At 41.6% G+C, this 16,545-nt stretch overlaps 1 protein-coding gene across 1 annotated transcript; it reads right to left on the bottom strand.

Annotated features, from left to right (window-relative positions):
• Nucleotides 1-1,194: 1,194 nt before the first annotated feature.
• On the bottom strand, nt 1,195-16,541 carry mettl18 (methyltransferase like 18). Its single transcript, XM_021580124.2, has 2 exons — nt 16,324-16,541; nt 1,195-3,982 (listed from the first exon to the last, which is right to left on the bottom strand). Exons 1-2 carry the CDS (start codon nt 16,423-16,425, stop codon nt 2,963-2,965), a joined length of 1,122 nt encoding a protein of 373 aa, XP_021435799.1. The 5' UTR covers nt 16,426-16,541; the 3' UTR covers nt 1,195-2,962.
• Between the last annotated feature and the right edge of the window lie 4 nt (nt 16,542-16,545).

Below are 16,545 nucleotides of genomic sequence, written 5' to 3' on the forward strand. Positions count from 1 at the left end.
CTTCTCCTTGTATGAGCTGAAAGTTTAGAGGGACGGCCAGGTCTTGGTAGATTTGCAGTGGTCTGATACTCCTTCCATTTCAATATTATCGCTTGCACAGTGCTCCTTGGGATGTTTAAAGCTTGGGAAATCTTTTTGTATCCAAATCTGGCTTTAAACTTCTTCACAACAGTATCTCGGACCTGCCTGGTGTGTTCCTTGTTCTTCATGATGCTCTCTGCGCTTTTAACGGACCTCTGAGACTATCACAGTGCAGGTGCATTTATACGGAGACTTGATTACACACAGGTGGATTGTATTTATCATCATTAGTCATTTAGGTCAACATTGGATCATTCAGAGATCCTCACTGAACTTCTGGAGAGAGTTTGCTGCACTGAAAGTAAAGGGGCTGAATAATTTTGCACGCCCAATTTTTCAGTTTTTGATTTGTTAAAAAAGTTTGAAATATCCAATAAATGTCGTTCCACTTCATGATTGTGTCCCACTTGTTGTTGATTCTTCACAAAAAAATACAGTTTTATATCTTTATGTTTGAAGCCTGAAATGTGGCAAAAGGTCGCAAAGTTCAAGGGGGCCGAATACTTTCGCAAGGCACTGTAAATAGTTAAGCAGTTAGACTAAACAACTCCTTTATAAGATAAATGTTTTAAAATGAAACAGGTGAATTAACACTCAGTTAGCAGGCTCAAGCAAGCTAAAACCCACATGATAGCAAAAACTAACAAGCAGAAACTGTTAACAAGTTAGAAAGGATTTAAACACTTTGCTGTAGGCTACTATTTACTACTTAACAAAAAATGATCTGTGTCATAAAAGCTATTCACCTCACCCAGTGTTGTAATCAAAACTTACTAGAAGGCATGTAGTCATTGCTCAGTGTAGTAGTGTGGGCTCAATAGCATCTCATTAAATGTGCAAGATCTTGAGAATCAGCTGTATGTGTGATGGAAGAGTGCACTGCACATGATGGAAAAATGAACTGTGCATGCAAAGGGTTGCAATTCCATTGAATTGGGGATAGTTTAACCAAAATATGCCACAAGACCTAGAATTGCCTTATGTGTATCCCACAAAAAAAGTTCACTGTTATAAGATAATTTTTTGATGAATTTAAGGAAAATTCCCAAAATTCATGAGCTTAACTTCCCATGGAAAGTTTCCCAGAAAGTTTCTGACCCTTTGCAACCCTAATGGCAAGACCTGAAAACAGTTGTATAGCAATAATCAACAACTCATTTGACAGAAGTTTAAGAAATATGAAAATAATAAAAATGGGCAAATGTTGCACAATCCAGGTGTGGAATGCTCTTAAGAGACTTACCTAGAAAATCGGTGCTTCTAAAGTTTATGGATTTAATTTAAAATTTTTCAATACATTTCTAAAAGCATGTTTTCACTTTGTCATTATGGGATAGTGTGTAAATGGGTGAAAAATATATTTAATTGAATTCAGGCTTAACAATAAAATTAGGAATAAGTAAAGTGGTATGAATACTTTCTGAAGGCACTGTATGTGTATCTTTCTGAGGGGTTGGTGGAAACAGGGGAAGTCAAATTTTAGTTGGAATTGACCAATAAAGTCATCTTAATCTTATTGGATGAAACAGGGCACTCGAGTTGTGCAAGTGTCAACAACTGGAACAGATTAGTCATACATAGAGATCAATGTGAACCACAGAACACACATGAAAGTGTACACAAACTATTAGTAAGTGGAAGTTGACACATAAGATAACCGTAAAAAACATGTTAATCCTTCTTCCTCATGTTACATTGACACCAACACAAGTGTAACCCACTTAGGTGGGTGCTGCCCTGTTTATAATTCTTCCTAGGATATCCCCCCTTCTCTCCCACTGGTTTTACTGTGCATTATCCTCCCTTCTCTCAGTCTGTGTTACAGTATTTCCACAAGCTTTAGATTTCCATGATAAAGCTAAAAGGGAATTCCACTTCTAGCTACACCACTCAGTCACCATGCTCAACAGAATCTGCCCTGTTTGTTCCTACTCATAGGTTTACTGTAATAAGTTAAGTGAATATTTTACATTTAAAAAAAGTTTCAATCATGATGTGACACTTTATAATATTTATTCGATGACACATCCAATATGGTCAACCTTCTAGAAAATTGCCACAAGACATTTTGATATGCGTCTATCTTGGTAGATAGTGGTGCTATTTGAACACTTTGGGAATCACCTGCAAAGGTCACTGAGGCCATTTCCTTTCCTCCTCCCTACCCCCTATAAAGACCTTCATTTCCTTTCCACCTTTCTCATGCACTAGCCCTATTCTAAATAAATATAAATATAGAGAGATGTGAACAAAGGGTAAAGTTGACATGAAACGGTATCTTCTTTCGGGTAGTATATTGCGCCTACTTCAACTACCACTTATGTCCTGTTAAAAACCGAACTGCACCAAATACACTTGCCAAAATCCTTTGAAATACTTGAGGCACACTTGATATTGGCCTAGTTTGTACACTACAATGGAAACAATGGAATATCTGCTCATCTCCTCAATCTTCTTTATCAGACTTCTGCTTCTTTCCCTCCATCAGTGCAGTTATCCTGTTGTCCACTTCAACTGGCAAATATTCAAACTCCTCCTTAATCTGCTTTCTTTGTGAAGCTCATCTCCAGTATTTGACATACAAGGTTTTACCACCAAGGTAAAATAAGCCAGACTGACAGACCTGCAGAAAGTCTTAAATATTCTACATGTCTTTTCATTATCTGTCAAACAATCAAACATACGGTCATTTTAAATATTATGATAGTCCTGTTTCTTTGTCCTAATTGACACACAGGTGATCTTTATAGGAAAACGTTTATTTGAAACTGACGGATGTTAGCACACCTTAGGTAGCATAGAAGTTCCAGGTGCATTGAGTAGAAATTAATTTGAAAAATATTATCCTTTTTAGTTCTTTGAAAATACACAAAGTAAAAAGTCAAGACTTGTTTGTTGTTTTGAAGTGCATGGCCACAACATGTCTCTGTAGCCCCTGGTCCACGTCCCACAGTTTCTCCATATCAAACACTCCCTTGTCCTCTATAAACTGTTCAAATAGGTGCAGCCCACCCCCCACCCCAAAGTAGTGGGCCTTGGTGGCCAGGTAGACCACTCCCCTCGGGGCCAACAGTCTGTGGAGGGTGTCGTGAAGAGCTGAGTAGTACGCTGTGTTGTAGATGGTCTCTGAGGTGAAGATGATGTCATATTTAGGGAACAGGTCTTCCTTGAGGACCAGCGCTAGGAACGTTGTCCAGTCGCCCGAGAAGAAACGACAGCAGGTCAGCTTCGAATGCTGGGATAGGTCCAGGGCTTGCCTCTTGGGCGACGGGCTGCCATCCTCTCCCTCTTTTTTCTGTTCATTCTTCTCCTCATCGGACTTTGCCTCTTCATCCTTTTTCATTTTGTCCTCTTCTATAATTGTCTCATCGTCCTCCTCTTGCAGCCCCCGTTTCTTTCCCTTCACTTCTTCCTCCTCCCCTTCCACCTGACAGTTGAGCAGTGCATTAGGCAGTGTGAGCTGTTCTATAACAGTACTATTATAGTCCTGGAAATGGACCTGACTTGCGCCGCTCTTTAGCGCCAGTAGGCCCAGCAGTCCAGCACCACAACCCAAATCCAGAACCATCTTCCCCCCGAACGTCTCCCCCTCCCTCTCTAGCAGCTCTAGGAGGTCATAGGTACACTCCCACACCTTCAACCCTCCCTCGTACACCCCGGAGATGAGGTCCGAGCTCTGGGCGGCGGTCCGCGACAGGATCCTCTCGTCGTCATCTCGCTCGCTGGCCGTCCGCTCGAACACAGACTCATTCAGGAAGTGGAGGGGTGGAAGCGTTCCTATGGTAACAGTCTCACAGACAGCATCGTTGAGGAGAAAGTGGGGTTCTGCAGGGGGATGGTGTTCAACAGCTGCTTTGACAGTTTCTGCTGGAGTGGTGGTGTTGTTGTTGTTGCCGGGCACCTGTTGATTACACACAGGTAAAAGATGCCCATTGTCATGTGCATTGCAAAGTACAATCTGCATGCATACACAAGTGTTGTAACTGTCTTGTCTCCTGGTAGTCAACTACATACACATGAATAGAATAGACATAGTGGGAAGAAAAATTGTGTGAACCCTTTAGAATGACCTGGATTTCTGCATAAATTGGTCATAACATTTTATCTGATCTTCATCTAAGTCACAACTATAGACAAAACAGTCTGCTTAAACTAACGCACAAACAATTATGTTTCATATCTTCATTGAACACACCGCGTAAACATTTACAGTGCAGGTTGGAAAAAGTATGTGAACCCTTGGATTTAAGAACAGGTTGACCCTCCTTTGGCAGTAATAACCTTAACCGAACGTTTTCTGTAGTTCTGTAGATCAGACCTGCACAACGTTCAGGAGGGATTTTGGACCATTCCTCTTTACAAAACTGTTTCAGTTCAGCAATATTCTTGGAATATCTGGTGTGAACCGCTCTCTTGAGGTCATGCCAATCGGGTTGAGGTCAGGACTAACTGGGCCACTGCAGAAGGTGTATTTTCTTCTGTTCAAGCCATTCTGTTGTTGATTTACTTCTGTCTGTTGTTGTCCTGTTGCATCACCCAACTTCTGTTGTGCTTGAATTGGCAGATAGGCTAAACTACGATGATAGCAAGTTGTCCAGGCCCTTGAGGCAGCAAACCATGATGCTCAATTTGTCTTACCCTGTACTGACAGATACTTCTGTAATCCTTTCCAGATTTATGCAAGGCAACCATTCTTAATCTTAATTATTCTGAGATCTCTTTTGTTCGAGGCATGGTTCACATCAGGCAATGCTTCTTGTTCTTTTGGGGGCAGGGCAGCTCTAACCAACATCTCCGATCTCGTCTCATTGATTGGACTCCAGGTTAGTCAACTCCCGACACCAATTAGCTTTTGGAAAAGTCAATTAGCCTAGGGGTTCACATACTTTTCCCAACCTACACTGTGAATGTTTAAATGTTGTATTCAATATAGACAAGAAATATACAATAATTTGTGTTATTAGTTTAAGCACACTGCTTGTCTATTGTTGTGATTTAGATGAAGATCAGATCAAATTTTACATCAAATTTATGCAGAAATCCAGGTAAATCCAAAGGGTTCACATACTTTCTTGCCACTGTAGCAGCATCCTAATGCTTACGCACAAGCAAAGATGCCTAATGTCATGAAGGACACAGAATAACACGGACTCCCTCTTGTGGTTGGCCGCACACTGTCCCAGTATCTGTGTGTTAGAGATGTTGATGAGTATGACGCATCTAGTCTCCAACACCCAGGAAGCTCAGATTCAAACTTCCATTAGACAGCTCTGCAATCATTGTCAAATAATGTTTTTTTAATCACCAAATAAGGCGCGTCGCTGTGCAACTATCTTCATCTACTACCGTTAGGGCTGATATGTACTTCCCCCCCCCAAAAAGTTAAATAAACATGTACAAGCAACCAAAAAACTGTCTTTGGCACCTCCAATGTATTGAGCTGTTGCAGACTTTCGACCTGTGCGTGGCAGTAATGGAGGTGCCGAAGAGGCATTTTTTCCAGTTGCTTGTACATTTTTATTTAGACCTTTTTGGGAAGTACATAACGAAAGTTCACATTATCGCAACTTAAATTTATTTGGATGTACATCGCCAAACTCCATATCTGGTGAACAACAAACAAATTTTGACAAAACTTGCAGAGCTGTCTAATGAGAGTTTGAATAAGAAAACCAATAAAAAAATAAATAAAAAAATTGGCAGAAACAATATGTCAGGCTTTTATTGGCCTTTTCTAGTCTATCGGCTTTGCCAATATTCCCGCTAAATAGCAAAGCTGCTGCTATGCTAGCCGCCACTCACGTCTGAGCCACGAGCACTGCACAATGCCGTGGAATGTCTAGCTAGGAAAATCAGCAGCAGCAAGCTAGCTCATTTTCCAACAGAAATAGAAATTAATGGACTTGGATGAATTGACAGTGAACAAAATTGAGCTCCTGTTGCAAATATTAGTTTAGTTAATTCACGAATAATAAGGCTTGCGTTGACGTGCCCGGACATGCATACAATAAGCAAGATATCAGATATCCCAATATTTGCTAACAGGTCACATAGCTAACGAATCCTTTCATCTGTGGTGTTAGTTAGCTATATAATTTATCCTATCCGTAAATTGACAGCTGATTGTCTTGACAGTGAAAGGAGGAAGCGTTTTAGCTACAGTGGCTTCACACCCCTTGACGTTTTCCATACTGTTATGTTAAAGTTGGTTTAAAATGGATGTCCTTTTTTTGTCAACGATATACACAAAATACTCTGAGAGTGGGAGAAAAATTTGAACATTTGTAAAAGAAAAATGAATATCGTGATTAGGTAAGTATTTAACCCTAAGTCAATCCATGTTAGAGTCAACTTGGCAGCAATTACAGCTGTGAGTCTTTCTGCCTAAGTCTCTAAGAGCTTCCTCACCTAGATTGTGCAACATTCGCCCATTATTCTTTTCAAAATTCTTCAACCTCTGTCAAATTGGTTGTTGATCATTTCTAGGTCTTGCCATAGATGTACGTCAAAACTAACTTTATCACTAAGGAACATTCAGTCTTCTTGATAAGCAACTCGTGTAGATTTGGTCTTGTGTTTTTGGTTATTGTCCTACTGAAAAGGTCAATTCATCTCCCAGTGCCTGTTGGAAAGCAGACAACCAGGTTTTCCTCTAGGATTTTGCTTAGCTGCATTCAGTTTATTTTTTATCCTGAAAAACTCCAGTCCTTAACAATTACAAGCATACCTACAACACGATGCAGCCACCACTATGCCTGAAAATATGGAGAGTGGTACTCCATAATGTTTGTATTGGATTTGCCCAGCTGATTCAAATTATAAACTCATTAAAAGACTGATGATTTGAGTCAGGTGTGTAGTGCTATGGCAAAAACAAAAAAGGTGCCACCCTGTGTGTCCACAGGACCAGGATTGAGAACCACTGCTTTAATAGCTTGTTGCAAACAGGATGCATGATTGGGAATATTTTTATTTTGTACAGGCTTCCTTTTAACTGTCAATTAGGTTAGTATTGTGGAGTACCTGCAATGCTGTTGATCCATCCTCAGTTATCTCCTATTACAGCCATTAAAACTGTTTTAAAAAGTCACCATTGGCCTCATGGTGAAATCCCTGAGCGGTTTACTTCCTCTCCAGCAACTGAATTAGGAAGGACTCCTGTATCTTTTAGGTGACTGTATGGATACACCATCCAAAGTGTAATTAATAACTGTACCATGCGCAAAGGGATATTCAGTGTCTGCTTTTTTTTTTTCTTTCTACACGTCTACCAATAGTTGTCCTTCTTTGTGAGGCATTGGAAAACCTTCCCGGTCTTCGTGGTTGAATCGGTGTTTGAAATTCACTGCTCGACAGAGACCCTACAGATAATTTGTATGTGTGGGGTACAGAGTAGAGGTTGACCGATTAAATCGGAATGGCCGTTTAAAAAAAAAAAACTTTATTTAACTAGGCAAGTCAGTTAAGAACACATTATTTTCAATAACGGCCAAGGAACAGTGGATTAACTGCCTTGTTCAGGGGCAGAACAGATTTTCACCTTGTCAGCTCGGGGGATCCAATCTTGCAACCTTACAGTTAACTAGTCCAACACAATAACGACCTGCCTCTCTCGTTGTGGAGACTGCCTGTTACGCAAATGCAGTAAGCCAAGGTAAGTTGCTAGCTAGCATTAAACTTAAATTATAAAAAACAATCAGAATCACTAGTTAACTACACATGGTTGATGATATTATTAGATATCTAGCTTGTCCTGCGTTGCATATAATCTGACTGAGCGATGGTAGGCAGAAGTAGCGCATAAACACGAATTCAAACGGCACATTCGTGCGTTTTGCCAGCAGCTCTTTGTTGTACGTCAAATATTGTGCTGTTTATGACTTCAAGCCTATCAACTCCCGAGAAGAGGCTGGTGTAATCGAAGTGAAATGGCTAGCTAGTTGGCGCGCACTAATAGCATTTCAAACGTCAGTCGCTCTGAGCCTTCTAGTAGTTGTTCCCCTTGCTCTGCTTGGGTAACGCTGCTTCGATGGTGGCTGTTGTCGATGTGTTGCTGGTTCGAGCCCAGGGAGGAGCGAGGAGAGTGACGGAAGCTATACTGTTACACTGGCAACACTAAAGTGCCTATAAGAACATCCAATAGTCAAAGGTTAATGAAATACAAATGGTAGAGATGGAAATAGTCCTATAATTCCTATAATAACTACAACCTAAAACTTCTTACATGGGAATATTGATGACTCATGTTAAAAGGAACCACCAGCTTTCATATGTTCTCATGTTCTGAGCAAGGAACTGAAACGTTAGCTTTCTTACATAGCACATATTGCACTTTTTACTTTCTTCTCCAACACTTTGTTTGTGCATTATTTAAACCAAATTGAACATGTTTCATTATTTACTTGAGGCTAAATTGATTTTATTGATGTATTATATTAAGTTAAAATAAGTGTTCATTCAGTATTGTTGTAATTGTCACTATTACCAAAAAAAAAAAAAAAAAAAAAAAAAAAAAAAAAAAATAAAAAAAATCGGGCCGATTAATCGGTATCAGGGTTTTTTGTCCTCCAATAATCGGTTGACCTCTAGTACAGAGATGAGGTAGTCATTCAAAAATCATGTTAAACACCATTATTGCAGACAGAGTGCAACTATGCAACTTGTTAAGCAATATTTACTCCCAAATTCATTTAGGCTTGCCATAACAAAGGGGGTTAAATACTTCATGTCAGCTTTTCATTTTAAATCTTCTGGAAACATTTAGAAAAACATAATTCCACTTTGACATTATGGGGTATTGTGTGCAGGCCAGTGACCCAAAAATTTGAAATTCTATCTATTTAAATTCAGGCTGTAACAACAAAATGTGGAGAAAATAGATTAGGTACAGTGCCTTCAGAAAGTATAACAATCTTCCTGCATGTTTATGGACCAAGAAAGCTGTAGATCAGCACGTGTGTGCGTTCTCACTTCTCAAACTATGGGCAGATTTGAGTCAGACTGAACGTGCATCGTTGTTTCATATATTTTTTCCTACCCTCACTCTCCATGTTAGATATTATACACATTTATGGCTTGATAGCAAATGTCATTGCCATTGAGTTAGTTCTCACAGTAGCAGTAAACAGCACCAAGTGATATGAGCGGTGAGATGAGAAGTTAAAGGGAGCGTAGCTACCGCCTTGCTCTTTCCAATTATAGCAGCAGGTTCAAGTTACAACCTCCCATTTCTTGACAGATAGCTGAACTAGCCAATCGAGTCACTTCAAATTTCATCCTGGCAGCTGTGTTTTTTTAGAGATGTGTCCTGACAGCTGAAAAATAATCTCTCTACAAATCACCATTTGCATTGAATACATGTTCTTCTAAACTCAGCAAAAAATAAATAAACGTCCCTTTTTCAGGGCCCGGTCTTTCAAAGATAATTCGTAAAAATCCAAATAACTTCACAGATCTTCATTCTAAAGGGTTTAAACACTGTTTCCCCATGCTTGCTCAATGAACCATAAACAGTTCAAAATGAACATGCACCTGTGGAATGGTCGTTAAGACACTAACAGCTTACAGACGGTACATCCGAACATCACACCTGCGGGATAGGTACAGGATGGCAACAACTGCCCGACTTACACCAAGAACGCACATTCCCTCCATCAGTGCTCAGACTGTCCGCAATAGGCTGATAGGCAGGTCCCCACCAGACATCACCGGCAACAACGTCGCCTATGGGCACAAACCCACCATCGCTGGACCAGACAGGACTGGCAAAAAGTGCTCTTCACTGACCCCTGGTTTTGTATCACAAGGGGTGATGGTCGGATTCGCGTTTATCGTCGAAGGAATGAGCGTTACACCGAGGCCTGTACTCTGGAGCAGGATCCATTTGGAGGTGGAGAGTCCGTCATGGTCTGGGGAGGTGTGTCACAGCATCATCGTCGGACTGAGCTTGTTATCATTGAAGGCAATCAACGTTGTGCGTTACAGGGAAGACATCCTCCTCCCTCATGTGGTACCCTTCATGCAGGCTCATCCTGACATGACAATGACACCAGCCATACTGCTCGTTCTGTGCATGATTTTCTGCTAGGGCCATTCCCCCCAGAAATGTCCGGGAACTTGCAGGTGCCTTGGTGGAAGAGTGGGGTAACATCTCACAGCAAGAACTGGCAAATATTGTGCAGTCCATGAGGAGGAGATGCATTGCATTACTTAATGTAGCTGGTGGCCACACCAGATACTCACTGTTACGTTTGATTCCCCCCCCCCCCCCCCCCCCCCCCCCCCCGTGTTCAGGGACACATTATTCCATTTGTTAGTCACATGTCTGTGGAACTTGTTCAGTTTATATGTCTCAGTTGTTGAGTTTATATTCTCAAACTAACAGCAGCGACCTATTTGATGTCCTTCCATTCAGGTGTGACATGCCGAGTGATGCTTCTATGCAAATGCTGTTGATCAGTAGGCTAATTAAATCCCAAATGAAAGGCAAACAGATCGTCATCTGCAGCACCATGGATTCCACTGATGAGCCAAAACAAGCTCAATAACTCAATGCATGCACACTCCTACTGAATATGCATTCACCTGTATTGTGATTAGGCCTTTGACATCTTCATTTACCCAGTTCATCAAGAGATTTACCATTCAAATACAATTATTACCATTATGTTATTATTTAGATTAAATTTGATAATGCATTAATGAAAAATCATGACGTGTCCTTGAGCAAGGCACATAACCCCAATTGCTCCTGTAAGTCGCTCTGGATAAGTGTGTCTGCTAAATAATTAAAATGTAAATCAATGCATACATGGCCGTCTATAGGAAATATCATCAACATTTTCAAATTGAATGATGTTGAATATTTGTAGACCGTTATCTTAAATAAGAATTTGTTCTTAACTGACTTGCCTAGTCAAATAAAAGGTTACATAAAAAAAGTTGACCACCAAAAATCTCAATCGTCTCACAAAAAATCCATATCGGACATGTCTGGTTTAAATCTGAGTTTCCTGGGCGTTAGTGATGAGACCCGTCATACTCATCGTCGACAAGGTTAAGTTAAAAAAAATAATACACATCTCTAAAGGGCTATCCACACCAAGGACAATAACTATTATGAAAGTACGGTTGATATTTTTTTGATTTATCAGGGGGTGATTCAGGAAGTAGCACCCCTACTTCCTCTAACTACGTGATCAACAGCTACTTATTAATAGGCCAACAGCATGCAGTAGGATGCGTTGATCAGTTGATTTACAGGTATACTGCAGAACAATAAACGACCCACTGGTGTGGATGCTAACCAACATTTATATACTGAGGTAAAAAAGAGTTTCAGGTTGGATATTTGCGCTTTCAAACCACAACAGCTTTCAAACCACTTGAGTCACAAACTCCAAATAAGTGCCATGATGTTGGAAAAATTGCACAACATTGCACAGGTCTTATTTTCACCATCTGGCCCTTAATTTGCTTTGCAAAGCTAATAAACATGTGAGCAGCATTTTGTATTCCTAGTTGAATTAGTTAGGGAGAGTAAACAAAGTACAAGCTTTGTTTTTTTTTTTACATTTCAATTTCAATAGCTCCTTGGTCATGTGACCTACTGACATCAAACAAGGTTCAGAATATACAATCAGTGGGCCTGCACATTGCACACCCTTTAGTTTGTCCATTTTAATCTCATGCAATTTTACATTAATTTGCCTGCTCTGCCCCCTTGAAGGACAGTGTTACACACATTCACTTGGGCCTTCCTGACCTCCAGGCAGGCCCCCCATTGACCTGGTGACCTCTAGGCCTACACTCCCTGCCTGCCTTCTCCCTGGGCATGAGAGTGTATAGCTTACTCCCTGGAACTACAGACCTCCACACCTACTCGGTCAACACCCCTCTCCCTTGGCTTTAGTAATTTAAGGGAATAAGCTATACTCTAAGACGTCTATAGTCCCTCTGTCAGGATCCACGTGAACCTGATAAACCTTAACAGGCTAAGGGCACGTGGTAACCCGCCCGCTTTTATCCGCTCAGAGAATAAGTCCCCAACCTCCACAGCCTGAGTGCTGCCCCCAGCCCGATTCCAGCCGCCCCTGAGTGCCCCCCGCCTTGGGGGAAGCCTCCTCGTGCACCTGGTAACCTTTTGACTTCCACAGCGAGGCCCAACCTGACACACTGTCACACCAGAGGATGGGCCCGGACGGATGGGCGCCCACCACCTAGCCCCCAATGTAAACGTTTTATGCCTTCTACCCGCCTGCCTGGGCTCTCTCACACTCCATGTCTGGCCTCCGGCCCTTCTCTGTGCACCTGTAACCCATAAGTAAAGCAGGAGGATGGTGGTGGAAGATGCCTTCCGTCCCCAATAAAAGCTTGGATCAAGGGCTGACTTTCAATAGCTCGCAGCAAGTGAGCTGCTCTGCCACGTACGAAACTCTGACCCAGAATCAGATCGTCTAAAAGTGACTTAGCACCAGGTTCCCCACAAACATGCGGTGCGCATCAGGAGAGGGGCAGTAACTCATCCGGCCGCACCCCAACCCCGTCACGAACGGCTCTACTCACCTGCCAAAAGAGGCAGGCTATCCCGGGCCAAACAAAGATCTGCGGTGCTATGGCATCTCTACGTTTAAGGGGGGGGGGGGGGGGGGGGGGGTGTTCTGACATGGAGGTATTCAGTCATAATCCCACAGATGGTAGCTTCGCACCATTGGCTCCTCAGCCAAGCAAATACACAAAATGTCTGAACCTGTGGTTCATCTCGTACTGAGCAGGATTACTATTGCAACACATCATCAGTAGGGTAAAACTAACCTGTCTCACGACAGTCCAACCCCAGCTCACGTTCCCTATTAGTGGGTGAACAATCCAACACTTGGTGAATTCTGCTTCACAATGATAGGAAGAGACGCCCCACTTTCACGGTCTGTATTCATACTGAAATTCAAGATCATGCGAGCTTCTGCTCTACGGGAAGTTTCTGTCCTCTCCAAGCTCGCCTTAGGACACCTGCGTTACCGTTTGACAGGTACCGCCCCAGTCAAACTCACCACCTGCCACTGTCCCTGGAGCTGGTTGCACCCGGCTCGAGCACACAAAGCGAGCACCCGGATCTCGCATCCCGGCCTCACCGGGTAAGTGAAAAAACGATAAGAATAGTGGTATTTCATCGGCGGTCGAGGCCTCCCACTTATTCTACACCTTATGTTTCTTCACAGTGCCAGAGTCAAGATCAACAAGGACTTCTTTCCCCGCTGATTCAGCAAAGCCCGTTAACTTGGCTGTGGTTTTGCTAGATAGTAGGTAGGGACAGTGGGAATCTCATCCATCCATTCATGCGCGTTACTAACTGGATGACGAGGCATTTGGCTACCTCAAGACTTAATGTCCCGCCGTTTACCCCCGCTTCATCTAATTTCCTTTCTTTGACATGAGGGGGTCACAGCCACCCCGAAGGTGTTTTGAGTGCAACCGCAAAGGGAATCATGCTATGGTCAGATATCATCAAATTGGCATTCATTCGAATCACGCCAGGTGGCAATCAGAGGCTTTTCTGTCTTACAAATTGGACATCAGTTGCCGCTACTAACCTTCAGGGGGCCGTTAAATTGGTTTTTACACCCAAACGACATCAAGTTCCAGCGCAATACTTATAGGCTTGAGAACCAAATACCCCTCGCGGTATCAAGCGGCACCATCGGCCGATTGTCGGATGAAGCAACAGAAAATAATCATCCCCTTTCAATCATTTGTCAGCTTCGCCGGGATCGGTCGCGTTACCGTACTGGATGCCTTGCGGTGCCCATCTCCGCCAGTCGGTGGACATTCTGAAAGTCAGTCGGTCACATTAACAGGGAGCTATTGAAATTTAAAAGTTTACAAAATTCATGTAATAACGTGAGATGAAAATGGACAAACTTAAGGGTATGCAATATAGAAGGGTGGTCAGTGGACATTCTGAACCTTCATTGAGTCCAGTAGGTCACATGGTCAAGGAGCTATTGAAAATTTTAATTTTGAAAAATTTATGTAAAATCATATGCGATGAAAATGGACAAACTAAAGGGTGTGCAATGTGTAGACCCACTGAGTGTACATTCTGAACCTTGTTTGAAGTCAGGTCACATGACCAAGGGGCTATTGAAATAAGAAACATTGAAAATTCATGTAATATTGCATGAGATGACAATGGACAAACTAAAGGGTGGCAATATAGAAGGGTATTCAGTGGACATTCTGAACCTTGTTTGAGTCCAGTAGGTCACATAACCAAAGTAGAGGTCGACCGATTATGATTTTTCAACGCCGATACCAATTATTGGAGGACCATAAAAGCCGATACCGATTAATCAGACGATTTTTTATTTATTTGTAATAATGACAATTACAACAATACTGAATGAACACTTATTTTAACTTAATATAATACATCAATAAAAATCTCTTTAGCCTCAAGTAAATAATGAAACATGTTCAATTTGGTTTAAATAATGCAAAAACAAAGTGTTGGGAGAAGAAAGTAAAAGTGCAATATGTTCCATGTAAAATATGTGCCATGTAAGAAAGCTAACGTTTCAGTTCCTTGCTCAGAACATGAGAACATATGAAAGCTGGTGGTTCCTTTTAACATGAGTCTTCAATATTCCCAGGTAATACGTTTTAGGTTGTAGTTATAGGAATTATAGGACTATTTCCCTCAATACCATTTGTATTTCATTAACCTTTGACTATTGGATGTTCTTATAGGCACTTTAGTGTTGCCAGTGTAACAGTATAGCTTCCGTCCCTCTCCTCACTCCTCCCTGGGCTCGAACCAGCAACACAACGACAATTAGCGTGCGCTAACTAGCTAGCCATTTCACTTCGGTTACACGAGCCTCATCTCGGGAGTTGATAGGCTTGAAGTCATAAACAGTGCAATGCTTGACGCACAACGAAGAGCTGCTGGCAAAACGCACGAAAGTGCTGTTTGAATGAATGTTTACGCGCCTGCTTCTGCCTTCCACCGCTCAGTCAGATACTTGTATGCTCAGTCAGATTATATGCAATGCAGGACACGCTAGATAATATCTAGTAATATCATCAACCATGTGTAGTTAACTAGTGATTATGATTGATTGTTTTTTATAATTTAAGTTTAATGCTAGCTAGCAACTTACCTTGGTTTACTGCATTCGTGTAACTCCTTGTGGAGTGCAACGAAAGGGAGGCAGGTCGTTATTGCGTTGGACTAGTTAAGGTTGCAAGATTGGATCCCCCGAGCTGACAAGGTGAAAATCTGTCCTTCTGCCGCTGAACAAGGCAACCCACTGTTCCTAGGCCGCCATTGAAAATAAGAATATTTTCTTAACTGACTTGCCTAGTTAAATAAAGATGAAATAAAGGCGTAAAAAAGGGGGGAAAGGGCAAATCGGGGCCCAAAAATACAGATTTCCGATTGTTCTGAAAACTTGAAATCGGCCCTAATTAAATCGGCCATTCCTATTAAATCGGTCGACCTCTAAACCAAATAGCTATTGAAATTAGAATGTTTACAAAATTAATTTAAAACCATGTGAGATGAATAGGGTGTGCAATAGAGGGGTTGTTAGTGGACATTATGAACCTTGGAGGTCAGGTCACATGACCAATGAGCTATTAAAATTATTAACATTGAAAAACCATGTAAAATTGTGTGAGATGAAAATGGACAAACTAAAGGGTGTGCAATGTGTAGGCCCACTGAGTGTACATTCTGAACTTTGTTTGAAGTCAGGTCACATGACATAGGAGCTAATGAAAAAAAAATGTAAGTGTGCAATGTCTATGCCATCGGTCAAAACCAGTTTTGAAAGTTAAGGGGAATGGTTAAAGAGCTATTGAAATTTGTGATTTGTCACTATGTTGTCAGTCCCTAACTGCCGTTGTGGACGTAAGGAAAACTACAGGCGAATATCTGTCGAATATCCAACCTGAATCTGTCTTTACCTCGGGCATTCATGTTGCTCTAATTTATTGTTATAGTTATCATACTTGGTGTGGATGGCCCTTAACGCAGATACAGTGGCAGCTGCACACAATCCCTTTTAAACAAGAATATAAAGCCAGGGTTACCTCTACTTCGTAAATAAATTATATTCAGTTCCACTTAATTAACGTAGCAGGAATTCTGCTCTTAGGTAACAGCCCAAAAAGCCTGGGGAATTCTTTGGGACCTCATAACTAAGGTTGTAGTGGCTCGAGCTAGCTAGCTCTGTTACTCACAGGTTTGACTGCATAATCCTGCTTTCCAGTTTGTGATTTACTTTCTTCACCTTGTTGCCCCTTTGTCGTCAACTGCACCTCGAAGTTGAAACTGAAAGACATAGTTCTGACAAAGCAGTGTATTTAACTAGTATAGCTATAAAAGGCAGGGAATAAATTCTGCAACCTACACGCGGACTGGAAGGAAAAGGAGACAGCTAAATACCCAGAACACCTTGCAGC

This window comes from Oncorhynchus mykiss, chromosome 23 (assembly GCF_013265735.2).
Source record: "Oncorhynchus mykiss isolate Arlee chromosome 23, USDA_OmykA_1.1, whole genome shotgun sequence".
Lineage (NCBI taxonomy): Eukaryota > Metazoa > Chordata > Actinopteri > Salmoniformes > Salmonidae > Oncorhynchus > Oncorhynchus mykiss.